General features: G+C 45.0%; 2 protein-coding genes across 3 annotated transcripts in view; one reads left to right on the top strand and one right to left on the bottom strand.

Annotated features, from left to right (window-relative positions):
- Positions 1 to 3,603, top strand: part of rad9a (RAD9 checkpoint clamp component A) — a 27,679-nt gene extending 24,076 nt beyond the window's left edge. For both annotated transcript variants that reach the window (XM_084331925.1, XM_084331926.1), the window contains exon 13: positions 420 to 3,603. In XM_084331925.1, the coding sequence (XP_084188051.1) occupies positions 420 to 542 (123 nt within the window). In that variant the 3' untranslated portion in view covers positions 543 to 3,603. The remainder of the gene's footprint in view (positions 1 to 419) is intronic.
- On the bottom strand, positions 1,446 to 27,907 carry tbc1d10c (TBC1 domain family, member 10C; the record flags this gene model as incomplete). The annotated part of the gene is made up of 11 exons (XM_084332033.1): positions 27,841 to 27,907; positions 24,050 to 24,192; positions 14,728 to 14,827; positions 14,418 to 14,522; positions 13,046 to 13,152; positions 12,525 to 12,639; positions 11,427 to 11,492; positions 4,820 to 5,009; positions 4,451 to 4,608; positions 3,306 to 3,972; positions 1,446 to 1,450 (listed from the first exon to the last, which is right to left on the bottom strand). The coding sequence occupies exons 2-11, from the start codon at positions 24,190 to 24,192 to the stop codon at positions 1,446 to 1,448; spliced, it is 1,656 nt and encodes a 551-aa protein (XP_084188159.1). The 5' UTR covers positions 27,841 to 27,907.

Here is a 27,907-nt window from a genome sequence, read left to right as displayed (position 1 = left end):
TTTAATTTACATTTAATAATTTAGCTGACACTTTTATCCAAAGCAACTTACAAATTGTCAATTGTCAATTTACCAAAATACATTTACCAAATTTACCAAAAGACAAAAGCATAGTAGGTAGTAGTATAGGCATAGTAGCATTTTCTTCCATGCTGTCCAATCTATCCTTGCATAACTGGGTTGTGATCAATTCACAATCAAAAACCTTTGTCAGGAAAATGTAAATGAGAATGAATGTTCCATCATCAGAAACTAGATGTTCATTTCTATTTTAAGTTGTGAATCGTGATTTGTGAAAGTGAATTGATCACAACCCTGTTGCAAAACGGATTCTTGAATATCAAATGACTTGCAGAAACGACCTGTATTTTCTCTAATCACTTCTCATTCTTCTGCTTGTCTTCCCCCTCCTTCTGCAGTTTCGTTCTCTGTTCTTTGGATCGGTATGTCCTACTTCCTCTGACATGACCAATCGGACCATGGCAAGCCAGGAAGTACTAGCCAGTGACAGCGAGGATGACACCCAGGGAGAGTTGCCATGACAACAAACTGATGGAGAGGTGGACAGAGAGGAAGTGAACTGACTGTGCAGGGCTTGGTTCCACACCATGGCCTTTGGACTCCTTGCAAGGACCGAGATGGATACCTTGAACAATATTAACTCTGCATTTATTTTCAGACCTTTCAAACCTATAGGAGTCTGTACATGTCTTGCTGCAAATCCTTTTTTAATCCAGGCAAATAATATTCAAAGAAGGACTTGCTACACCATGGATCAGAACGAAGTGTCCTCTTGGAGGGGAGGCGCATTTAGACTTATTTTTCTATTGGACAATAATGATTACAATGCTGACTTGGAAATCTGAAATTATGAGAAGAAAATGGACTCGAAAGGCACTTGTTTATTTTGGCACTGGACATGTAGCCAGTGTGTTGATCAGTGTACAGAACACAAGCCCCCCCTGAATAAAACAAACACGTTTCCAGAAATGTTAAATATACATTGTTTCATTTATATTCACCAAAGTTTGGTTAAGAGTTCACATAGATTGTTATTATTATGGTTATATTTTAGAAGTAGGACTCAGAGTATGAAACAGAGTTGCTTCTGGAACTAAGCTTCTGTGAGCCAATGTTTCCAGGGGGAGCGGCATTACTGCCTCTTTGCACCTGGAAACTTCCCCCCCTTGACTTCGGTTTCCTCCTCTCCCGCTCCCTTTCTTTCTCCAGCTCCTTCTCTCTCTTCTTCGTCAGCTTCTCCTCCTCTTTCTCCCTCCTCTTTTGCTCCCTCCCTCTCTTCCTCCTCTCCCTGGAACTCAGCTTCTCCTCCTCCATCTCCTCTAATGTGTGCCTCCTCCCCACTCGATCACTGAAGTCCTGAATCATGATTTTGGGGACCTGTATCTTTTTGGGCTTTTCCTGGGTGTTTTTGGGCTGCTCCCCTCTCAGCCTGCGGAAGAGACCAAAGTGTTTAGGGGTGTCCGGAGGTCTCTGTTCCCGTTGTGCCGCAGTCCCCTCCTCAGTACCACTCGTCCCCCGTTTACACAGCTCTGACTCTGTTCCCTCCTGGATGGGCCGGTGTATAGTGCCTCCAGAATGAGCACTGTTGAGGTGAGTTTGGTCAAGTGAGTGTGTGGGGGCGGGATCAGATTGCGAAAGAGTGTGTTTTGATTGGTCCGGCTGAGAGGAGATGGATTGTGATTGGGTAGTTTGCTGGGGAGCAGTGAATAGGTCCTCTGAGAGCCTGCGAGATAACCTGAAGCCACGAGAGCTTGACGACTTGCGGACACGGGGCCCGGCAGAATGTATCGGTCCAGAAGCTTCCAGCTCTGCCTGGTCCGCAGGAAGCTGAGAATCCTCTTTGTTTTGGTGATGTGGGTCGGTTGCATTGTGTTGACTTTCTATTGTGCAGCTCTCATTCTTATGCGTTGGTTGAGGCACATTAGATAAAACAGTTTGCTTAGGAGAAGATACAAAAACACCCTCTGCTCCTGCCACGGTTTCTATCATTTTCTCCATGTATTGATCTTCCACAGGACTGATGGTGACAAGACCTCTTGGTTGTTCAGCTGCAGGCTTCCCAGGGGATGCTGTTGGTAATGAACTTGTTTTCTCATCAGGCTCAGAGGCGGAGGTTGCAGGCTCTATAGAGGTCTGGCTGTTCTCTTGAGGTGTTATGGAATCTGTAGTTTCCTGGTACATCTCCGTTTCTGTTTGTGTCTCCTCCACAGCCGTCTCCTCTCCCTTTGTTTGGCGGCGAGCACTTGTGTCTTCATCTACCTCTTTCTTTGTGTGTATGACTGTTTCCTCACTTGCCTCTGTGGGTTTAGATAACTCTATCTCGGACATGCTCTCTGAATACTCGGGTAATGCTTCGTCTGATTCTGTCTTTGAATCCACAGGTCTCAAGTTAGTCTCTGTGCAAGTTGCTGTGTCGACTGTTAAATCAGTCTCTTCTTCAGTGCATTCATCTAACAACTCTATTTCTGCCTCTTCATGTGTCTCTTTGAGGGACAATATCTTCCTCTGTAAATCATCTATGTTTGTCTCTGTCGTTGTTTGTGTCTCAAGTTCCTTCTGTGTTCCTGAACTGTCCTCTCTTATGTCTTTATTCTCATCTGTCTCTGTGTGGGACTCAGCTTCTGTCTTTGTCTCTGTTAGCCCCTTATCATCCATGCCTCTTATTTCCACTGTCTTGACCTGGGACTCTTGATCTGTGTCTGTGATTGCATCTGGCTCTTGTTGGCTCTCTGTCTCTTTTGCTGGATCTGATTCTTTGGCGGTTTCCACCTCAACTTCTTTGTCTGTGTCTATCGGTGTACGATTCTCGTTCTCCACCTGTATATCTGCTTGTACCTCCTTTATTATCTGTGGATTTTCTGCCTCTCTCTTCTCCACAGCCTTCATACCCATTTGTATCACAGGTTCCTTACTCGTATCTGTTACTGCTTGTATATCTTCCACTGTGATTGTATGGGTATCTTTCTCTATCTCAGTCTGTTTTTTCTCTTTGACAGACACATTTTCACTTTCTGTCACCTGTTTTTCCTCCCCCTCCCGGGTTTCCACTCTGTCTTTGTTTTCCATGTCCTGTTCTTGCTGTAACCTGTTATGACTCTGCTCGTCAAGGGATTGTGATTGGCTGTTTGGCTGATGATCTTGCTCCTCCCTCTGGTCCTGAGTGGGTAGTTCTTGGTGAGGGGTTCTATGGGCAATATGCTGAACAACATTTTCAATAGACTGCACTTTGGTTGGATCTCGGGTCTGGTCTGTCTCCCCCATTCTCTCCTCTTCCTCCCCAGTACCTTCCTCTTCCTCACAGTGTTTGGCCTGTTGTGGCAGGACTGTGGGTGAGTCTTGGGGTTGGTTGTCCTCTTCTTCCGGCTTTTGCTGTTCTGTTGGTTGTGTCTTTACTCTAGGTTCTTTGAGGATCTTCCTCTCTCCTAGATGTTTTGTAGGTGCACCCTGGTTCTCCGTCCGTTCCCGTGGTTCTTCAAAAGGTTCCACTGGTCCTGTGAGATTCAGTTCTTTGCGTTCCTCCTTTTGCTTCTCTGAAACCTTGTCCTCTTCTTCCTCTAAGCACTGCACCCTCTTTGGACTGTGCTCCATCCACCTGTCCCTCCATCCTCCCTCCCACGGTCCCATTGAGATCTGCCTCCCGACCCTGCCCCCCCCCTCCCACTCGTCCCCCGCGTTGGTCTTCCCGCTTTTTCTCAACTTCGTTCGCATGAGGGAGGGAGAGAGGGACAGGGTGGAAGCCGAACGGACCAGGGGGACGGACAGATTCCCCTGCTCTCTCTCCCTCCTGTCCCGTTCGGCCTCCATTTCCCTCACCCTCTTCCACGCCACCCTGTATCCATGGCAACGACCTCTGGGGTCGAAGGTGGACGTGGGGCGGTCTTTCCTCCACTTCACCAGTTCCTTCTCCGTCTGCTTCTCCAGCTCTTTCCCAGACAGAGGCACAGAGCACATCTGAGAACACAAGTATTTATATATTATATTGTGTTATATTATTATGGTACATTATTACATTTTAACTGCTACAGTTCCTACTTAACATTATATATCGTTCAAGTACAGTTCCTCAACAGTATGGATCAATAAGCATGTAAGTAATGAATGGATTGGTACAGTTTTTATTTTCATGCCACACAAGTTGATCCATTGCACATACAGATCTTATGACACCCGTAGAGGCAGCCCTGAATGCCCCAAATGACCAACAGTAAGCAGTCCAGGTTCCTCAGGCAGATCACCCCTGTTTCAACAGAATTGTGCCAGTTTTTAGGAAATCCTCGTTAAATATGATCTCACCCCACTAGTAGACTTTTACACTTGTTTTAAGACAATTTGATTTTAGGAACCAATACAAATTAAATGACTTAAGTAAAATATTTAGTTTTGCAACATATAGTTCTAAGTGAACACACTCTGGCGTTTTAATTGTCACCTCTGCTATGAAGGTGTCGTCCTCCAGTTGCACCTGCTCCCTGACGCCTCTCAGCCTCTCCAGGGTCTCCATCTGGCCCTGGCACTCCTGCCTCTGCCTGGCCCGGCCCAGCACCCTACGCACCAGCACCACCACCACCTGAAACAGCACCCGTACTCCTGGACGGGAGACAATATGTGGGTAAGAACTCTATCTAAATGAATAGGAGCAATACACTTTTCACCTCAGCAAATACACATAGCTCTTTCTGGGGGCATTTGTCTCGTCCTTTGCTACCTTACATTTAGCAAAATACATTTTTAAAGAGTTGTTGTTTTTGTGTGACTCGCCTGGCTTATTTCACCTCCTCATCCAACTGTTCAGACGTACCGTGGCAGAAGAAGAGGTCCCAGACTCGGAGCAGCGTGTTGAAGGGCAGGTGGCGTATGAACAGACACATCAGCCAATCGGTGGCGAACATGAGGGGCTCCACCCCGTGCCGCTGCAGGTGCTCGTGGGCAGCTGGACACATCCTTTTTAGAATCCAGGGCAGCATGGCAGCATCAAAATGAACCCCCTCCTGCACGGCACAGACAACAGGCTCTGACTGGCCGGCAACATTACATGGAGAACCCCACGCTGATATTTTCTTTCACAGTTAACTGCTGAAGACGGTTCGAGTAAAGGTTCAAAGTAAAACACAGTTTATCCATAGTGACAGAATCTACCTTACAGGGAAATTTTTTCCACCACAAAGCAACATACTCATTTACCAGATAGAGGCATGACTCTGTTCAGCGATCTCTGTTCAGAAACATCGATAGTGGAAGGTGCTAATTTGCTGGCTGTGGTCTCTTTTTACTCTGTAGTACAGCAACTTCTCTATAAATTATATAGTCGCAAGCGGCAATCTGCGGGTTTCAAGCCTATATTGATAATCAAGATTGCAAATAAATAAGTTAATACATAGTTATGAAACATGTCCTGCAAGTTTTGTAATGTTTGGACAAAAACCTTTGATTTATAGTCCGTTTTGTGTTATGCCAGGTACAATTTGTACATCTTTAGCATCCCCTAGTAGTCAATTTGAATGAGATTTTCAGGGTATGTTTCCGGTAGACATATCCTACAAATGTCGTGATGACAGTTGTTGATTTGCATCTATCTATGTGGTGAGCCATGCCTTTTGAAGTTGATTGGTTAATATCTTCAAAGCGAAGATATATATATATATATATAACAAGCCTCATACCATAGTTGATTAGCTTGATCCAAGGTAAATATGGTCATAAATGGACTTACGGTTTAGGAGGAGATAATGTGTTGCAACACCCATTTGTGAATTTATAGTGTCCCCTAGTGGACAATTTGAATGGGATTTTCAGGTCTAATTTTCTGGTTAAATTTTAACAATTTCAGGTCTATATCTGGACATACCCTGCTAATTGTAATGATTGGCCTAACTGTTGTTGACTTGCATCTCTATTTATGTACTTAGCCACACCTTTTTGAAGTTAATTGGTTAATATCTTCAAAACAAAAAAAGATATCAACAATCCTTATACTAACTTTTAATAAGCTTCATACAATAAGGATCCTCCATAGCATATTTAATCGGACCTACGCTTTAGGAGATGTCAAAAATGTGTTTTACATCAAATCCAAGATGGCGGAAAATCCAATATGGTGGACTTTATGGGTATTTGAGGCAAATTTGTAGAGGGCATAGGGAGGTGTAGTGGTTACGTAATTTTCGTTTTTTCCTGTTCCACCCTCTGTTCCACTTAATCTATTTCCCCATTGCCCATTTCTAAAACGGTTCGTTTAAAACAAATAAAGCATGGACATTGGCTTGGTGTACCTTTCTGTGCGTATTCATCCACAATCTATAGCTCAACATGAAAATATTCGCAATTAATCATTAAGGTAGCAAAATAACAACGTTTATGTTTTCGTTCGCTGGGAAACTACACTGCTATTTGGCGCTGCTGACTGACGTCACCACAGCGTAGACGCCAGGCTTTAGTCGTAGACCTAGGATCAGATTTCCTTTACATTCGATAAGCTTAACAATTCGTACAATGGGAAAATAACTGACCCTGAATCTGTTGCTAGTATCTGTTTCACCCAACACCAGTTTATAGCCAACCACCATTTTATTTTTTATATTTGTATTTATAATTTAAATCGTATAACGTTATTTCGCTGCATATTAAATCACTGTAAACACTAATGTAAATCATTGTTTCGTTGTACATAGTGTATAGTTTATAACGTTATTGTTTTTTACATAACGTTAGTAGCTAGCTAGCTTGCTAGCCATTCCCGAAACTCCTCCACATGCCCCGATTTTAAAAGGTTCTCTCCTCTTTGTATACTTTTGTCCTCACAAACAAAGTATTCTGCCAGGGAACTTATGGACACGACAGTAGTAGTTATAAGGTTTTTGAGCTTGTAACATTAACGTTAGTTAGCTATCGTGGTATCAGCAGGCCGTGACGTGTAGCTAGCTAGCTTGCTAGCCGGCATGATGCATGTGCAGTGCTTGCCCCACAGGTCTGAGAAGAGGACCTGCACATTTTACTCGTTCCCGAAACTCCTCTACATGCCCCAATTTAAAATGGTTCACGACAGTAGACATTGCTAACGTCTAGTATGTTTAGCGGGTAACGTTAACGTTAGCTAGCTAGCTTGGTATCAGCTTGCCCTGACGTGAGGTAGGCGACGGCTGCCTACTGAACAACAGGCACTGGTAAATGTAGTTATTTTTTTACGACAAATTAAAAACCTTATAACTACCTTTTTTATTTCAACCAAAAATGCTTAATCAGTAATGTTAGTGGTAGAAGGGAACTCATTTTGTGCAAAAATGGAAGCTTGTCAATTTCCATACGGCAGAATTGTTACAATAGCCGATAATCCATTTTCCCAATGATGAATCCCTATAGACCACTGCACTTCCGCGTTACATTGAAATCACGGAGGAGATAGCGGGGGGAGCAAATTAAACCAGGTTAGAATGTTCCATCAGTTCCATCCATCCACCTGGAGACTCAATGAGGTAATTGTAGATGTCGCCATAAGACGCATCTGGCCATTGAGTGGGATAATCTTTCCATTATCCTGTTCGGCTGAAAGGACACTGGCCGAGTAGGGTATATCTTGCACTGGCCACCGAAGCAGGCACAAGCTCCCCCCTCTGATGGAACGTTCTAACCCGGTTTCGCGCCGTGTCGCGTGCCGTCAGAATACGTTGGCAATCTGCAATCTACCTTGGCAATGTCTCTACTAGCACCCCCACAGTCGTAGCTGCAACCACTTACATCAAGGCTCTCATCCACATTCATTCATTTGCTCCCCCTGCTATCTCCTCCGTGATTTCAGAATCCCGGAAGTGTTGCAGTGGTCTATACGGGTGGAACAACCAGTGACTTCAGACTACACCTCCCTTCTGTGTAGGAATTCTGACCTTTCAAAGTTCAAAAGTTTGACCTTTTAATTATAGCGCCGCATTTAGGGCAATTGGGGTCATATTAGTTGGAAAGAATTTACACACCCAATGGGTCAAAGTTCATGTTGCTACCATTTACCATCTCAGGAATTTGCAAAAGCATTTCTGAAGGAGAAGATTAATAAAATAATTTAAAAAAAAATTGCATGAAAACAATAGGGTTTCAAGCACAAATCTGCACTTTGTGTTTGAAACCACAGATGTATATAAAGACTAGAGGGCTCAAGGCGGAGTCTCCCGCGTAGTTCACCGGCGGCCATCTTGCTTGAGTGGACTACTGCTTTAAGGTGATGATCTGCACAAACAAAAATACTCTTAACTCGCTGAAATCTTGACAGATTTACAAACGGTTTGGTTTATTATTACAAACATTATTAACTCATTCAACGCCATAGCCACGCCCCATCTTTCCATTGCCTATTTTCACGACATTTCACGATCTTTGCGGATCTATTGTATATTCTATATTATAGCTATGGAGAAAATAGTCCGGCTCATTTGACAGACACTATTTGTAGTCCAATATGTAAAATGGTTAATTTTTTCATGTATACGTTCGCGTGTTATAAGGCTGTCCCCGAAGCCTGTTTTTGGAATTCGAACTTCGTCAGGGTTTTTCTAACAGAAGTTCGAACCTTCGTTTTAAATTTTTTTTTAAATATGCAAAATAAATACAACCTAAATAATTTTTTTATTATTATAAATATCCTCAAACTAAATCCTCAATTTGAATAAAGTGATTAATCTGATTAAATTTGTATTTTATTTTTATTAAATCAACTTTCTTTAATGAATATAACTAGGGATGTTCGATATTGGCTTTTTTACCTATACCGATATTGTCCAACTCTTAATTTCCGATACTGATATATGCAGGGTTTCCCCCCCAAAAAAATGGAATAATTTCAGGTAATTAGCATTACATATCTCTTGTCGTGGAATTAACACAACATTATGCATACTTTTGACAATAAATAAAATCATAATTTGTTCTTACGTGCTTGCCTGGGTAAATAAAGGTTAAATAAATGTTTTTTTTTGTTTTTTTTAACCGATACCGATAATTTTCGATATCACATTTTAATGCCAATATCGGCCGATAATATCGGTAGCTATAAATTAGTGTAGCCTAATCTTTGTCTGCAACTGTGAAGAAAAACCCCATTGGTTTAAACAGAATGAATAGACACATAAAACAAATATATAAAAAAAAAAAAAAAAAACGTTTATTTTTTTTATTAAAAATAAAAAATTCAAATGTTGATTTAGAATTCGAATGCCAACGTAACAAATGAAGGTCCGAACGTTTGGGATCAGCCCGCCGTGTTATCCCGTGGTGAATATTGTATAGTTTCAGAGTGATCTGGGCTAATTCCTGGAAGCTGAGTTATGGAGCGCTATGTGCATTTTGCGAAAGTCGTTCGTGTTGCTCGCCTGGACACGATATTACTTCCAAATCAAAGGTATATAATAGGTATTATGTTTCATCATGAAGGCATCAAAGGGGGGGGGGGTCGTTTTGTGATGCTCTGATCGTCAGCAATGGCATATACGTTTTGAATACTACGTACGTTGATCGTTGCGATCGATGTGAAATCATTGTAGGATCAAAGTAGGATTGATGTCATATAGTCCTTACCTTTGCTAGGAGTTATTCCAAAATGAATATTCCAATTGTCTGATCACGATTTCCAGTATTGATGTCCATCTGGTCCCTGACATGAAATGGCACAAAATATGCATCAAGTGTGCTGGACGCGTTCCAAGGTGCTCGAATGAAGCGTTTCACTTGCCTGGGTCCAAATTCTCCAACCGGACCATATAAAATGTAACACACAGTGTGAAATAAGGTTTCAAAGGGTAGGCGATACTGCCACCTAGCAGGATTCACTCTCAGGGGTCTCAGAATGAGTTCCAATGATAACACCGAGGTCCGTGAGAGTGTATAGAATATTAAAATCGGGAAAAAAGAAAAAACTATCTAAAAACATAATATTACGTGTTTGGCGCTCAACGGTTGGCGAGCAAACACGTAATATTACGTGGTTGGCGCAGAATGAGTTAACGTGGCTATGATTCCTGCTTGGAAGAATTTTATTTTTAAATGAAATTATTTTTATTCATATGAAAGTTCATTATAAGTATGCAGTATGATAACTACATCTCTGACGTTTTTAACAAACCAAACGGTTGAACATTTTGCAAGCTATGGTTATTTCAATAGTACATGCACCAAAGACATGCATGTTATGAGTGGACGTGCTCCACCTACGCAAGATGGCCGCCATGTGGCAACGTCGGTCTCCGTTGGCCATCTAGTGAGTCATCTAGTGATATATATCTATGCTTGAAAAACCCTAACAAGAAAGTCCCTGACTGGAATTGCCCTTTAAGCAGAGGGACATTAGCCCTTGGGCTTTTCGGTAGTGGAAAAGTAAATCTGTCACCAGGGACGCGGCAACTGGGGGTGCGGCGGGGGCTGCAGCACCCCCTGCTGGCGGGGAGTGTAACTGCAAGGTTGTTTTGGCTTTTATTCCAGATTTGTAACCGAGGCTACTCATGTCACAGAGCGGAGCGGCACTGCAGATTTACCCTACTCTTGGAATTCATTGTCAGATCGTCATAGGGGCGCTGTCTCGATAATGCAGTGTTATTAACAGCGTGTAGCCGACGCATGAACCGGTTGGGATTCGAATAGACGCGGCCTGGAAGCGTCAACGCGGAACTGGAAATCCGTTGGTAAAAAAAATAGACGCAGCCTGGAATAGTTTTGGGACGCTGAATTCGCAGTAAAGGAATATATGAACAAGCCAGCAGAACTATCCGAGCCCCCGGGAGGGTGGTCGAAGACCTTTTGCATGTCGGCGATCATGTATGCAGGGAACGAATTGCAGAGGGAGGGCGCAACAGGTGGGGTAAGCTTGGCTGTGATGTGTGCATCAAAACGGTTACATGTTTGTCTCGCACGCTCCGCAGAGCTGAGCGTGAGAGCGCGGAGTTGGGCAGTGCAGTGGTCTCCTCTAGTGAACGAGAGTGTTGGTTTACCAGAGTGGTAAACCTATGACGTTATTATTATATCACTTATCTCAGCACCCCCTCATAACACGTTTCAGACCCTGTTGAACGCTCTGACTCAATAGTATCCATCTGCAGAACGTCAGCCTCAGCACTCTCAGGCCCCACCCACGCTGAATGTGATTTGACCAAAGCAGAGTATACACACAGACAGTGGAGCTGTTTGCAGATAGCGAGCATTTTGACTTGTTGCGTGGTGGCGATGTCTCGCAGACAATACAACTACAGGTATAATTATATAATATATATATTTTATTAAAAAAAAGAAATTATATAAAATTAAATAAATTTAATCAAAAACTATCAATATCTCAGCACCCCCACTTCCCGCGGACTTCCCGCGGCCCTGTCTGTCACCACTGCACAACTCACTGAAGGCAAGACTAATTGAGTGTAGTGTCATGTTCTCACCAGCAGAGGACTGTAGTATCCAGGCAGGTACTCTTCACTGATCTGTACCAGGCACCAGAAGGCCTCCTAACGGGGTCACATGAGCGGAGGTAGAACATCCAATATAGAGGCAACTATCGTTATGAATCTTAAGCATGTCTGTGGTTAGGTTTGTTGTTTGAAAGTGCATGACTATTTGAGCCAGACAAGAAGATGGATACCAATTTCCTCTCTGTGCAAGCTTGCCTAGCTTAGCACAAATTAATGGAAGCGGATACGGACCACTAGCTTAGCGGTTGGCCAAAAACACCTCTCCTGAAGTTTTAAGATAGGGTGTAGACTAGCACATGTCTCCTCTGTCGGTCTGGGGAGGGTGTAGACTACCACATGTCTCCTCTGACGGTCTGGGGAGGGTGTAGACTACCATATGTCTCCTTTGACGGTCTGGGGAGGGTGTAGACTACCACATGCCGCCATTGGCGTTCTGTGGAGGGTGTAGTCAGACTACCACATGTCTCCTATATCGGTCTGGGGAGAGTATAGACTACCACATGTCTCCTATATCGGTCTGGGGAGAGTATAGACTACAACATGCCTCCTCCAATACATGTGGAGTCGCCAGCCGCTTTTTTTCATCTGACAGCAAGGAGTTTCACTGGGAGAGTGTAACGTGCAGAGGTTCATGCTATGGCCCCTGGATCCCCTCCCTGATGAACAGGCGCCCTGACCAACCAGTAGGAGTTGTATTGCTACTGTACAACCAGGACTCATACCCCATTGGCTTCCCATCCGCAAACACTGCCAATTGTGTTTGTAGGGACGACTGACCGAGCCAAAGGTACCACTGCCGGAAATGTAACCTGGGTCTCTGTGGTGGTAGGCCAGTGTGCCTGGATATTTTGTGTTAAAATCATACTACAGAGTTCTTAATTATTTATTATATATATATAAGTGTGTGTGTGTGTGTGTATATATATATATATATATGTACTACACAACTTTGTTTGGAAAATAAAAAGAATTGTGACGACAAGAGAAGAGAAATTAGTGAAGGAGAATCATTGATACAGACTACAATTTTGATCAACTGTATTTAATGATTCTGTATTGTGATGTTACCTCAGTAGGCATGTTCATCAGTAACACAGCAGCCACAGGGCCCTGGGCCTGGCAGTATCCATCATCAGGCTGGAACTGAGTGTAGGCTTTCAGTACTCTGAACAAACCACGCTGCCTGGACACACACGCACACGCACACACACACATATATATATAAATATTAATCTGTTAACTGTTGATACTACTGATCAAGAAAAACATCAGTGAGCATTAACGATGCACACACCATAAACCACATCATGATGAAACAAAACAAAAAAAGATTGTTAGATAAATTAGAAAATGTAATTATTACTCATAAGCTAACATTTCTACACACTACTTTTTGACAACCAAACAACACTTTCTATCATGACTGAGCTATAAGGAAGAGATACAGACTGGTGAAGATTCCCATACACTACACAGCCAAAGGATACAGGACATAGAAGGAAATGTAAGTTTATGAAATGAAGACTCCTCTGTTCTCTTGCCTCTGCCAACTGACAGGTGCAGGAGGAGAGAGAGGTGGGGCTGTTTACCCATGTCCGTCTCTGGAAAGGAACATCTCGTGGAAGGGGAACTGTCTGTCCAGGTCTCTCTCTATCACATCCACCCAGCTCTGTAGAGCAGGCTGGGAGTCCAGAGACTGAGACACACAGGGAGAGGACTGGTGAGTGGGGATCATGGTTATTATAGTTAACTAAAACAAACACCAAAACCAAAACAAGGTCTAAAAACGTTTTAATAAAATAAAAACATTTTAGTTTACTGAACTAAATGTTTTAATTTAAATTAAAAAAAAAAAAAAACGATATTGTGTACTGTGTATGAAAATGTCTTTCAATTTCTACAATTTTGTCAACACTGCAATTGTGAGGAGGTATTGGTGCTTTATGTTTATTGAGACTACACGACTCAGTTGTGTTTATATTACACAATATATATTCTGAACTTGGGGCAAATGTGCCCTATATTACAAAAAAGAAAAGATTATTATACTAAAGCTCAAACTAAATTAAAAAAAAACGACACTAAATATTTTCAACAAATAGAAAATTAACTAAACTAAGCAAACCCATACTGAATACTAACTCAAATAAATGGAATTGAACATAAAGATTACAATTACCCCCCCCCCCCCCTTCCAGCTGTATAATACTTGTATACACAAAATTCAAATATGAATAGCATGCCTTTCTAATAATAAAACCTCCATGTTACAGTGATATCAATGGCAGCATCCGGCCATTGTATGGTCAAATAATTCTAGAAATCCTATGGACTTGCCACTTGCCAGGATCCAGCTCCTTGAATCACTGTCAGCTGAATTTAATTCGGTAAAGAGGGCAGAAGTAGATGCAGCTGACAGCAGGTCCAAGGCTGGATACGGACCAAGCCTCCAGAAGTAGACGCAGCTGACAGCAGGTCAGAGGCTGGATACGGACCAAGCCTCCAGAAGTATAGACTCAGCTGACAGCAGGTCAGAGGCTGGATACGGACCAAGCCTCCAGAAGTATAGACTCAGCTGACAGCAGGTCAGAGGCTGGATACGGACCAAGCCTCCAGAAGTATAGACTCAGCTGACAGCAGGTCAGAGGCTGGATACGGACCAAGCCTCCAGAAGTAGACGCAGCTGACAGCAGGTCAGAGGCTGGATACGGACCAAACCTCCAGAGAGACAGCTTGAAGGAATGGCCTGAATCCAAATGTGACAGATGCTTAACGACGGCATCACGGCAACTATACAAATATGGAGTTACGTGCCACAGAAATCACCCAAGAAACATACACACTGTGCTTTCCTCATAAGGCAGAAAAGCTGCTTCTTCTCATCCTCCTCCTCTTCTCCTTCTTTATTAGATGCATTGTCTTCTTCTCCACCTCACCTATTAGATGTATTTCCTCCTTTACCTTGTAAATGTTGTTGTGTTTCATCTTGTTGGTAGCCCCACACAGCAGTGGCCAGCACCTGGCTCTGAGTGAAGCTGGGATGCCCTTCTGGCACTGCTCTTTGACCTGCCACACAGGGGAAGATAGGAATCAATTAACGCCAGCCAACAGTCAAACGCTGCTACATTTGGCTGTTTAAGTTTCTGTTGTATAGTCAATACCTGCTGCTGTGGCAAATATCCAACCATCATTTATATTCAATTGGACCACAAAAGAAAGTTGTGAATATTATAGAAAATGTATATATTGAGGTATTTTTCTTGGGACACACCTTGCTGGTCTTCTTCTGCACAACGCAATCCCATTGGGTGATGATGTTGATCCATTTGGCCTCTCTCTGCCTGACCAGCTCAGGGGGCGGGCCCTCGCTCCTGACATGAGACAACATACATGGTGGCAGGTAAGCATTCCGGACGCAGCGACCGTTATCAATCTCAGACAATAGAGCCGGTGTCACAGTGTGCTCTTCACTCTTCACCTGCTCTGCAGTGCTGAGATCACTTACACAGAGGAAGCTTACGTTGTAATTTGTAGGGATGCACCGATACCACTATTTGACTGCCGATACTGATTCTGAGTACTTTACTTCCTGTATTGGCCGATACCAAGTACCAATCTGAACCATCACCTTTGCTTTCTGTAACTGAGGGGTACAATTCCCTGACTGTATTACTAGATATGATACTTACTACCACTACCTTTGTACTTAATATTCGGCCACCCAGTACACGGCATAAATATATTATGATGAACACTGTCACGTAGATGAAACGGATCCAACACAAATGTACGAATTAGAAATAGGTCTTTATTTCTACACAGCGATGGTGTGTAGAGCAAGCACTTAATCAAATCAATCACATTTATGAATGGAAATTAGTATGCACTTTTATGGCAAGAGTATTCGTCGGTATATCAATAGAGAATGTCCAATCTCTGAAGGCGCAGGTGGTACATATACGACCTGGAATAGTTTAAGGGAATAACAGCAATGATACTTTAATGATTATATACTGGATACACTAGTGGGGGTTAATCCGGTCGCTTGTAAGCCGACAGGAGTAGGAGGGGGGGGGGGGTAGAATCCGGCTGCCTCATCCGGCCAAGGGTATCCCAGGTGAACCCACTGTAGTGCCGTTCAATGCGCCGGCGATCCTTGGACCACAGATGAAAGCAGATGGACTCTTTGTGGGCCGGCTCTCTCCGGTCCACGGGGGAGAGACGTGAAGCGACCTCGTCTTGCAGAGCGTCTCCTCACCTTGCGTCCTCTCCAGGGGGGGGGGGTTCCAACACACGGCAGTGTCGGGGGTCTTTATCCATGGAATAATCAAAGTATACAAAGTATAATCCGTGCCGGGGAAGGCGGGCTGTCGTCGGTAGAATAATCCGGTATACAGGTCCACTCGCTCGTCGGCTCTGGGGCTCCTCGGGTGCAGCTTCACGTGGGGTCAACCACCCTGGATAAGCAGCCAGTTCTCTGCCCGAAACGATGGGGTACTGACCACGGTAGTATTCTCACCGCACGAAGCACTATATATTAACAGACTATTATTAGCTTAATAGACTACGTCCAACTCGACGATATAGTGCCAAATATGACTATTCAAATATTAATATACACGATGTCTCAATACCGATGGTGGGCGAACTTGGCCTTACTCCCACACGTGGCGTCGCGGGGAGGCTTTACGTCTGTGACTCTATTGGAGGGTAAGAAACTGGACTGAAAAGGAAGTCCTACTTTAGTAGCGCAGTATATATACGCACTATGAACAAATAGTCCCATTAGTGGTGCGGTAGTCAGATTCCTACGCGGAACTAGGACTTGTTCGTACATGTGGAGCGGTACGTTTGAACTGGGTCTGAGGGGTATGGCAGCCTGGCACCAAGGTCTCGACCAATAGTAGAATGGAGACTATTATGGGATGTTCAGTAGGCTAGAATGGATATTCAATGCATATTGTACAAGGAATATACAAGGGATATCAGGGAATATTAGAGAATATACAAATACAATTAAATATATATATATAAGTAAATATATATATTCGGTTTAATCTGGCCCTTCACAACAGCCACCCCCTGATTGGTCCCAGACCTAATCAGTTAAACAGAGACAGATTAATCGCGTTGTCTATTTACACAAGGGTTTGCTGTAGGGGTCAGTCAACTTCACAAAGTCATAGGGTTATAGGGTCATGGTCATCATCGATTGTGTCTGGGAGTCGGGGCAGTTCTATGAGCCTCGCCACGGGACGGGTGTAAGTGCGACCCTGGACGAGCACTTCAGCTGCTCGGACCTTGCCGTCGGCACCGGTGATCACTTTGCTTACGCGGCCGGCCGGCCACATAGCTCTGGGCAGTGATTGATCAATAATCATGACGACTGTTCCTTCTGTCAAATTGTCTCTCTGGGCTCGCTGCGGTAGAAGCAATTCTGCTTCCTCGTAGTTAGCTGCTGACATATCAGCGGGGGACTTGCACTCCGGGTGGTACCGCAGGAATGTTCTTTGTTGTGCACTCTCTATGGACGTGCAATCATCTATGTTAGGGTCGGTGGAGGCTACGGTGCTCAATCCACAGAACACAGACTTCTTATTTTCCACCTCCTCTGGACTTGCTTCCCTCGGGATAGGCATGGGCCACTGTCCTTCCGGGAGTCTTAGGAATGCGGGGCCGTCACTGTAGACATTGCGACGGGTGAGGTCATCCAGGGGCATCCCCCGGGTGATGACGTCAGCTGGGTTCTGTTTTGTATCAACGTAGCGCCACTCTGTTTCTCCGGTTAACTCTTCGGTTAAGTCTTGAATCTCGGTGACTCTGACTCCCACGAAGACTTTGTACTTGCATGAGTCCGATTTGATCCAGGCGAGTACCGTCGTGGAATCTGACCACAGGATTGTTCTAGACACCGGTATGGTGAGCTCACGTTGGATGAGCGTGGCTAGGTGCGCTCCGGCTAGGGCTGCGCAGAGCTCTAGACGTGGGATAGATTGTTGCTTGCGTGGGGCTATTCTCGAGCGGGCGAGGACAAATGCTGTGTAGATCTCTCCCCCCTTCTCTTGGGCCCGCAAGTAGGCTACTGATCCGTATGCGACCTCTGAGGCGTCACTGAAGACGTGTAAGTCCATTTTACATGTCTCTGGCCTCACCGTGGGTGGGAAGTAGCTTCGGCGCATATCAACGCCTGGGAGTGAGTGGAGCTCCATCTCCCACTCTCTCCAGGTGGATGCAAGGTGTGCGGGAATGGGGTCGTCCCAGCCCTGGTCCTTGTCCCACAATGCTCGTACAATCATTTTTGCCCTGGTGGTGTACGGTAGAATACATCCTAGCGGGTCATATTGTCGGGCGAGTGTTGTGTACACACTCCGTCTGGTGGTCGGCGCCGCCGCCGGCCTTCCCTGTTCCGTAGTCAGGGGCTTGTGTCTGTAGTGAAGCGAATCTGTTTTGAATCGCCACACCAATCCCAGGGTCATCTCCTGGGCTTCTCCCGGGATTGTAGCCATCCAGGTCTCGCTGCTGGCTGCCTTGTCCTCGGAGGAGAGGCTGCGCAGTACTTGCGGATCGCTGCTGGCCCACTGCCTGAGATCAAAGCCGCCTTTGATCAATGAGGCGCGGAGTTTAATCAGGAGAGCCTCGGCTTCTTCTTGGGTTGAAAGGCTTTGTAGACAGTTGTCTACGTAGAAGCTGTTCTTTACGCTGTGTCGGACCTCTTCGTCCGCTGCTGGGTCCTCTGCTACATGTTTCTGTAGTGCAAATGTAGCACAGCAGGGGCTGCACGTCGTTCCGAAGGGGAGGACTTCCCATTGGTAGATGGCTGGGTGCTCATCTCCTGGCTTCTCTCTCCATAGGAACCGTAACAGGGGCTTGTCCGCCTCTACTAATCTCACCTGCAGGAACATTCCTTTAATGTCCCCGCTGATGGCCACCTTTTCCTGGCGGAAGCGGAGTAGAACGCCGAGTAGGGAGGGGCCGAGTGTGGGACCGGGCAGTAACTCTTTATTCAGATTTTGGGATCCGATCTGGTAGCTGCAGTTAAATACTATGCGGTCTTTACCGTTGTGATGGACCTTGTGGTGAGGCACGTACCACGATTCAGTGGTCTGGTCAGCCTCTTTAATGTCCATCTTTGTGACGTGTCCCGCTGTGATGAGCTTCTCAATCTCAGCGCGGTATACACTCTCTTGGGCGGGGTTCTTGGCTAAGCGCCGCTCCGTGTTCAGCAGGTACCGTTCTGTGGCGTCTGTCTTGGCGTGGAAAGTAGGCATTCCTTCTCGCCGCAGGAGTGGCGTGGCGTATCTCAACACGCCGTTGACCGGGACTCTCTTGGTCCCTGTCTCGAGGAGGTGAATGGCGTAAATGTCATCTTTAGAGCGAATGTCTTTCTTTCCGTTCTTAAAGGGCATTTGTTCCAAGGTCCATAGCCGCTCTACGTGTTGCAGGAGTGCGGTTTCTCCCTCCGTGACTCGGGAGTGGAGACATCTAGTGGCTGTACTTCGGTTGAGAGATTTGGCGAGCGGGCCTTGGAGAGTCCATCCCAAACGGGTCTCGACTGCTGCAGGACAGCCTCGGGGTCCGGTATGAACCCGGTCTATCGGGACAATGAGGTCTGCATGGTCGGAGCCTATCAACAGGGTCGGCATAGCATTGTCTATGAGCGGGATCGGTAACTTGCGCAGATGTGCATATTTCTCCATCAGCTTGGCGACGGGGTATGTGTACCGCGACAGTCCTATTTCTTGGCTGGTGAAAGCGTCTGTAATCTGGTACCGTCGCTCAGGCTGGCCGCTTGCTGCGATAGAGAATGAGACATTCTCGCCCTTTATCGTCTTCAAATCTCGTCTTATTGTCCGAATTGTCATTTGGGTTTCGCTTCCCCGCAGCCCTAGCTGGGCCGCAGCGGAGGCGAGCAGCAGGGTCTTCTCTGACCCGTCATCGAGGACGGCGTAAGTGTCCAGGACTTTATTCTGGTAGCTTAGTGTCACACGCACTACTTTTAGGAGTACTCGGGCTCCACTGCTGCTGGCGGGATCGATGTACATGACGCTCGCTTTGCTGCTGGATGGTGCGGGTGAAGGGCGCCGTCTGTTACTGTCGTGAAGTATGTCCAGATGGGCTCCATCGCACTTGGTGCACCTTTTCTTTAAGCGGCATTCGGCTGCCATGTGTGAGCGCGCACAGCGAAAACAGCGCTTGTTGGACTTTATCCATTGACTTGCTTCCTCCGCGTTCAGCTTGGGGAAGGAGTCACATTGCGCTAGCCAGTGTTCTTTCTCACAGTAGGGGCACACTATCTTCCACTTCTCCGTTCTGGAGGGGGTACTGTGGCTCCTGCTGCTCGGTACTGACTCCGATTGGTGCATCACAGTCACCGATCTTCTTCCATCATTTAGTCGTCTGGTTCCTTCTCTGGAGCCAGGGGTGCTCCGTCCGAATGTATCTAGCCGTAGGCTGCTGACTTCTCTCGCCAGGAAGTCTGCTAGATCGAGGAGGTTCGGTTCGGGGCCATTCGGGTCTCGGTGGTCCCTCTGTCGCCTAAAACGCTCCTGTCGAGCGGGCGGCAGCTTCTCCAAGATCCTTTCCACATTTGAGTTGGCGTAAAGTTCATGCCTCCCCTTCTCTCTCTGCGCTCCCAACATCCCTACCAGGGACTGCACTCTGATGGACAGGTCGTCCAGTGCTCGATTGTCTATTGCTGGGGGTAAGCGGTCGATGTGTCGGATCTCCTGGATCACGTAATCCCATATGCGCCCATACCTCTGGTCCAATGCTACCAGTGCTGCTGTGTATGGGGTGGTGGAAGTCGCGTAGGCGAGCGCTATATTATGTGCGCGGGGTACCTTTAAGTGCTTCAGTAGGATGGCGTATTTATGGCGTTCATCCAATACATCCACCAACATGGTCTCCAGACACATGCGGAGTTCTGTATACTGGGCCCGGTTCTCTTGGGTGAAGTCGGGTACCATAGGCGTGCCAATGTATGACGCTGACTGTGGATACATCGGCGAGCGTTGGGGGAGAGGCCTCCTAGGCGAGTCTCCTCCCGCTCCTTGGTATGGGCTGGTACCGGCAGTGTACCATGGCCCGCTTGTCCAGGTGCTGTTCCTCGGTGCGGGTCGTGTGTCGTGCTCACCCGTGTATAGAGTCGGGGTCTGTAGCGCAGCTCCGCGGGAGTATAGCCTGGGCTGTACCGGACCTCCTGGTCCGGTAGAGTACTGTGCTGTCGTCGGGCGTGGTTCTCCTCCTCTTCCTCTTCGTCTTCGGTTAGGTCATCCAGTGCTTGTAGTCTCTGGTTTAGCCTCTCCACAGGATATGCTGCTCCTTCCCGGTTGCTAGGTCTCGCTTGGACCGGTGGGGGGAGGTGGTCTGTGGGGGGTATAGACCTCGTCTGTTGGTCAAGTTCAGGGTTGTTTACTCGGCTAGGGGATGCCGCCCTGGAGGTGTGTCTAGACGAGTTCCTGGAGCCTCTGGCGGAGGGAGAGGGTGTTGTCCGTCTGATCAGCTGTTCTATTAGTTGCGCTTGCTGTCTGTCGCGCTCTGCGTCCCGTAGAGCACCAGCAGCTGCTCGCTGGCTGTCTGCTCGGTCTCGGGCCACATTCTCTTCTCTCTGAATGCGTCTTAGTTCTAGACGTATATGCTCTTCTTCGCTCCGCTGCTGGATCTGCAGTCGGTCGCGTTCAGCAGCGGCGTTCAGGCTGATGAGGAAGGCCTGCTGTAGGGTCCTCTCTGCCTCGCTGGGAGAAGGCGGTTGTATAGGGGAGCCTTCCCTCGGGGTACTCCTTGCGGAGCCTTGGAGCTCTATCTCCACGGTGCTCTCCCCGTCTTCTTCCGTGCCGAGTTCTCTCTCGGTAGCGTTGTATTCCTCCCGGGACTCATCGGGGACTACTTCTTCAGTACTGGCGGGGTGTGAAGTCATGTCTGGTTCCCACTGGTCCCCACCGTGAACTTGGTCAGTTACATTAGAGCCCGTAGGGGCCTCTATGGTCGGGGTAGTCTGGGCGTTGGGGTTAGACATACTTTTACTTTCTAGTTTTACCGCGTTTACTGTTAGTAGAAGACTAGGTTGTTGACTGACAGCGTAAGCCTCTAAGTACTGAGGGAGCCGTCGTTCGCGCTGCGGGCGTTGGTTAGGAGGATCGTTTCGTGGAGTGTTCATCATAGGCCATTTCGATATTAATAACACTATATTAATATTACACTAATTACCATCCGGCTCGAAGGACCAATTGTAACTGAGGGGTACAATTCCCTGACTGTATTACTAGATATGATACTTACTACCACTACCTTTGTACTTAATATTCGGCCACCCAGTACACGGCATAAATATATTATGATGAACACTGTCACGTAGATGAAACGGATCCAACACAAATGTACGAATTAGAAATAGGTCTTTATTTCTACACAGCGATGGTGTGTAGAGCAAGCACTTAATCAAATCAATCACATTTATGAATGGAAATTAGTATGCACTTTTATGGCAAGAGTATTCGTCGGTATATCAATAGAGAATGTCCAATCTCTGAAGGCGCAGGTGGTACATATACGACCTGGAATAGTTTAAGGGAATAACAGCAATGATACTTTAATGATTATATACTGGATACACTAGTGGGGGTTAATCCGGTCGCTTGTAAGCCGACAGGAGTAGGAGGGGGGGGGGGTAGAATCCGGCTGCCTCATCCGGCCAAGGGTATACCAGGTGAACCCACTGTAGTGCCGTTCAATGCGCCGGCGATCCTTGGACCACAGATGAAAGCAGATGGACTCTTTGTGGGCCGGCTCTCTCCGGTCCACGGGGGAGAGACGTGAAGCGACCTCGTCTTGCAGAGCGTCTCCTCACCTTGCGTCCTCTCCAGGGGGGGGGGGGTTCCAACACACGGCAGTGTCGGGGGTCTTTATCCATGGAATAATCAAAGTATACAAAGCATAATCCGTGCCGGGGAAGGCGGGCTGTCGTCGGTAGAATAATCCGGTATACAGGTCCACTCGCTCGTCGGCTCTGGGGCTCCTCGGGTGCAGCTTCACGTGGGGTCAACCACCCTGGATAAGCAGCCAGTTCTCTGCCCGAAACGATGGGGTACTGACCACGGTAGTATTCTCACCGCACGAAGCACTATATATTAACAGACTATTATTAGCTTAATAGACTACGTCCAACTCGACGATATAGTGCCAAATATGACTATTCAAATATTAATATACACGATGTCTCAATACCGATGGTGGGCGAACTTGGCCTTACTCCCACACGTGGCGTCGCGGGGAGGCTTTACGTCTGTGACTCTATTGGAGGGTAAGAAACTGGACTGAAAAGGAAGTCCTACTTTAGTAGCGCAGTATATATACGCACTATGAACAAATAGTCCCATTAGTGGTGCGGTAGTCAGATTCCTACGCGGAACTAGGACTTGTTCGTACATGTGGAGCGGTACGTTTGAACTGGGTCTGAGGGGTATGGCAGCCTGGCACCAAGGTCTCGACCAATAGTAGAATGGAGACTATTATGGGATGTTCAGTAGGCTAGAATGGATATTCAATGCATATTGTACAAGGAATATACAAGGGATATCAGGGAATATTAGAGAATATACAAATACAATTAAATATATATATATAAGTAAATATATATATTCGGTTTAATCTGGCCCTTCACAACACTTTCATTGTATTGTATCTGTATCATGACAATGCATTTTAATCTAATCTAACAGTGAAAAGATATACAAATACATAATCATGTTTATAATCTTTTTTTCTCATGAAATATTTAATATTTCCTCTTCCAATAATTTTGTTAAATAGCCTGAATTTCTTTTATAATTATGTTGTGTCTGAGTTGACCGTTCCGTCTATGGCTTGACTGTGTAGGGGTGGCTAAAGGCTAAAGGCTAAAGGGGTCACAAACCAAAAAGGTTCAGAACCTCTGGTCTAGGCCATCTTGCCACCCATTCAAGTGGGGATCTTGGTTAGTGAGATAACTAAAGTGTGATGCATTGGTGTAATTGAGGGTATACACAGAAATACACAGTCTAATCTAGGCATAGTATACATGCATGAACCTATCAGTCTAATTACCATTACAATGTATAACAAGTTGTAATCACACTCCCGCTAAATCACAAGTCTGTGAAATTGAACTGCATGCACTTTTTCTGTATAATCGTCAGAGAGAGACAGAGATTGCACCACAAAACAAAACAGGAAAACCACACAGTGAGGTGCAGTGGTCTCCATGGCAACAGTCAGGATGTTGTCAATAGGGGAGAGTGTAGAGAGGCTGCTGGGGACTGCGGGTCATGTGTTATGCTGCCTCACTAAAGATATTAAATTATTTGTGCCACACAGTTCTTTTACTATCTATCTGGCTCTCTATCTATTTATCTACTGTATAGCTGTCCGTCTGTCTGTCTGTCTATATTTTTATTATTTATATTTTATTAATTGGACACCATTTCTTTGTGATGATTTTTGAAATTGTTTTATGATGTAAAATAGGGATCAGCAGGACGTTTAGTGAACATGGGTACATAGTCCAAGAACATGTTTTCTTGGTCCACAGTGCTAATTAAGTATCTTGGACAACTCACCCAGCCGTGGATCCATTGGTCAGAATGAAGCCGAACCGATCAGTCTCAGCAGCTGCAGGTCCAAAACTGACCTCTGAACCTGCGTCAGAGGCAGAACTGTCCTCTTCACTTAGGTTGTTCTGGGATGGAGCCGATCTCAACATCTCAATGATGGGAGCACAGGAGATTACAAAATACAATTATTTACCTGTGGTGTCATAATCACCAGTAGGCCTACGCAATGGGGCTGCTCGATTCAATGATAATCATGATTATTTTGGTCAATATTGAGATCCTGATTATTCAGGATTATTTAAGCATTACATCACACGCAGGAGTGGTTTGTGACCAATAAACCATGCCTAGGGGTGGTTGTTAGGCCCGAGGCGCAGCCGAGGGTCGTTAGACCCCCCTAGGCATGGTTTATTGGTCACAAATCACGACTGCACGTGGTGTAAAGCTTTTATACAACTGCCAGATTCATCCAACCTTATTTCTATACAATAAACACACATTAATCGAAGATTTATTGAAAAAACCATCCGCCAGAAAAAGTAGTTCCCACAACTCCATGTGGAAGCAGCTTGAAGTGCATCCAACCAAACTAACACATCCAACTGTGTATTATTGGAATGATTGAGAGAAGTTGCCTCATGTGGAAGCAGCTTGAAGTGCATCCAACCAACTAACACATCCAACTGTGTATTATTGGAATGATTGATTGAAAATTTTATTACCAGATGCAGAATGGGTACAATACAGTACGGCTCAATACACACAATTGTTAAGGGAATGCATAGGAAAAAAACGTTTTCTTCGCCCTATTTTTTTATTTATTTCTTTTAGCCTAAACTTAACCAGTTGGAAACCAGGGGTACAGTAATAAAATTAGCAATCAACCAATCAATCAATTCAATAGACCATGCTCACTTAAAACAGCGCTGCTTCTCTCTCAGTCTGACTCCCCCGCTGTTGCAGACAGGAGTGTGTGTGTGTGTGTGTGCGTGTGTGTGTGTGTGTGTGTGTGTGTCACAGTGTGTGTGTGCGTGTGTGTGTGTATGTGTGTGTGTGTGTGTGTGTGTGTGTGTGTGTGTGTGTGTGTGTGTGTATGTGTGTGTGTGTGTTTGTGGGTACGCCAGCGTCGGACAGTGAGAGAGAACGCTGCAGTCAGTAGCAAGAAGGAAGTAGAAATTTAAATCAATCAATTAATCTATCAATCAAACCGCGATTTTTCTTTTGTTCTAGATTGCCTCAAGACCCATCAATTACATCATCCAACATTGTTTAAAGGGCTAACACATTCCCCTTGACAGAATCGCTTCATATTTAGTCGTTTAGTCGCCATTAACATATCCATTTGTAAATATTATTGGCCACCTTCTTGTGATCCGGCGGAGTGATGTGATGTGGGTCGGTTGTGGGCGGGTCCTGGGCCAGCAGCGTGGATTGTTGCCAATAAAGACGTGTAAAATGACTGTTTCAGCCAATCAGAATCGAGAAATTTGCATGCCGTTGTATAATTAAGCATTACATCACACGCAGGAGTGGTTTGTGACCAATAAACCATGCCTAGGGGTGGTTGTTAGGCCCGAGGCGCAGCCGAGGGTCGTTAGACCCCCCTAGGCATGGTTTATTGGTCACAAATCACGACTGCACGTGGTGTAAAGCTTTTATACAACTGCCAGATTCATCCAACCTTATTTCTATACAATAAACACACATTAATCGAAGATTTATTGAAAAAATCATCCGCCAGAAAAAGTAGTTCCCACAACTCCATGTGGAAGCAGCTTGAAGTGCATCCAACCAAACTAACACATCCAACTGTGTATTATTGGAATGATTGAGAGAAGTTGCCTCATGTGGAAGCAGCTTGAAGTGCATCCAACCAACTAACACATCCAACTGTGTATTATTGGAATGATTGATTGAAAATTTTATTACCAGATGCAGAATGGGTACAATACAGTACGGCTCAATACACACAATTGTTAAGGGAATGCATAGGAAAAAAACGTTTTCTTCGCCCTATTTTTTTATTTATTTCTTTTAGCCTAAACTTAACCAGTTGGAAACCAGGGGTACAGTAATAAAATTAGCAATCAACCAATCAATCAATTCAATAGACCATGCTCACTTAAAACAGCGCTGCTTCTCTCTCAGTCTGACTCCCCCGCTGTTGCAGACAGGAGTGTGTGTGTGTGTGTGTGCGTGTGTGTGTGTGTGTGTGTGTGTGTCACAGTGTGTGTGTGTGTGTGTGTGTGTGTGTGTGTGTGTGTGTGTGTGTGTGTATGTGTGTGTGTGTGTTTGTGGGTACGCCAGCGTCGGACAGTGAGAGAGAACGCTGCAGTCAGTAGCAAGAAGGAAGTAGAAATTTAAATCAATCAATTAATCTATCAATCAAACCGCGATTTTTCTTTTGTTCTAGATTGCCTCAAGACCCATCAATTACATCATCCAACATTGTTTAAAGGGCTAACACATTCCCCTTGACAGAATCGCTTCATATTTAGTCGTTTAGTCGCCATTAACATATCCATTTGTAAATATTATTGGCCACCTTCTTGTGATCCGGCGGAGTGATGTGATGTGGGTCGGTTGTGGGCGGGTCCTGGGCCAGCAGCGTGGATTGTTGCCAATAAAGACGTGTAAAATGACTGTTTCAGCCAATCAGAATCGAGAAATTTGCATGCCGTTGTATAAACAGGATTACTCACTGACTTTGGAAACATCATGCATTTTATTGAACTGACTGGAAACATCGTGCATTTTATTGAACTTTTAAATAAAAATATGTATTTTTAATAGTGGATTTCCTTTCAATATAATTCAACTGAAAAACAAAAACATGACCTGGCTCAAAGGCTTGACCTGGCTAAAAAAATCATAATTGAAAATAAAATGTGATACATTTTCCAGCCCTCATATTCAATTCATATTGATATCGCAAATAAAAAACAACGAGACAACCATTGAGAAGAGTCATGGCAAATGTTCATGTCCTTCACTCAGTCACATTGGTCATCACTGAGAAATCCAACAGAAGACCGCATTTAGCATCTTTGCATTTAGTTTTTTGCATTTTGTACATTTTGGTTTTGTATATTGTATATTTTGTATAAAATGTTTACTGTATGAAGCACAATCTCAGGAGGGTCATACAGGACCAAGCATTTCACTATAATGTACCTTATATGTGACAAATAAAACTAAACTTGAAACTTGCTGCCACAGGGTTATACTTATAAAGCAGGTAAATATATTCTCACAGTATTCTACTTGAAGAGGTTTAATTCAACTGACTCAGGAAATGCAGAATTAAGACTATACTTTATATTATACTCTATGTACATTGCAATATCTGTTAAAGTAATTGCAATATGATATTTTGTCCACGTCGTTCAGCCCTGAAACCTAATAATGAAGAACCGGTACAAGGGATAACGATACAATTCTAAGAGCCAGAAAGGAATGATTTTCAATCATATAAATTGCATTAAGAGCAGGTATGATACACCAAATGGTTGAGGACATGTAAAGTGAAAAAAGAGTGGAAGAAAGAAAAACACCACAGTAGAACGTGAGATGACACTTCATCACCACTTTTAAAACGATATAGAAAAAAGATACTGTTTAGAATTATGCCATCTGTCTATGATAGTCCATCTTGCCATTTCGCAATGCCAAAAAACATACAGCTGCTCCAAAGATGTTATTAACAATGAAAAAAGGCCTGAAATGTTGTGTATGTTTATTAGGTGTTAAAGTAACTTCAAGTAAAAGAATCCTGAATAATAAATGTTCAACAATACCTTTAGACTGTTGTGACAAAAAAGGTCCACAAGAAGAAGTGTTTGTCAACGTCAAGCTGCATATTCA

This window comes from Notolepis coatsorum, assembly GCF_963971535.1.
Source record: "Notolepis coatsorum genome assembly, chromosome: 16".
Lineage (NCBI taxonomy): Eukaryota > Metazoa > Chordata > Actinopteri > Aulopiformes > Paralepididae > Notolepis > Notolepis coatsorum.
This window is presented reverse-complemented; position numbering and strand designations above follow the sequence as displayed.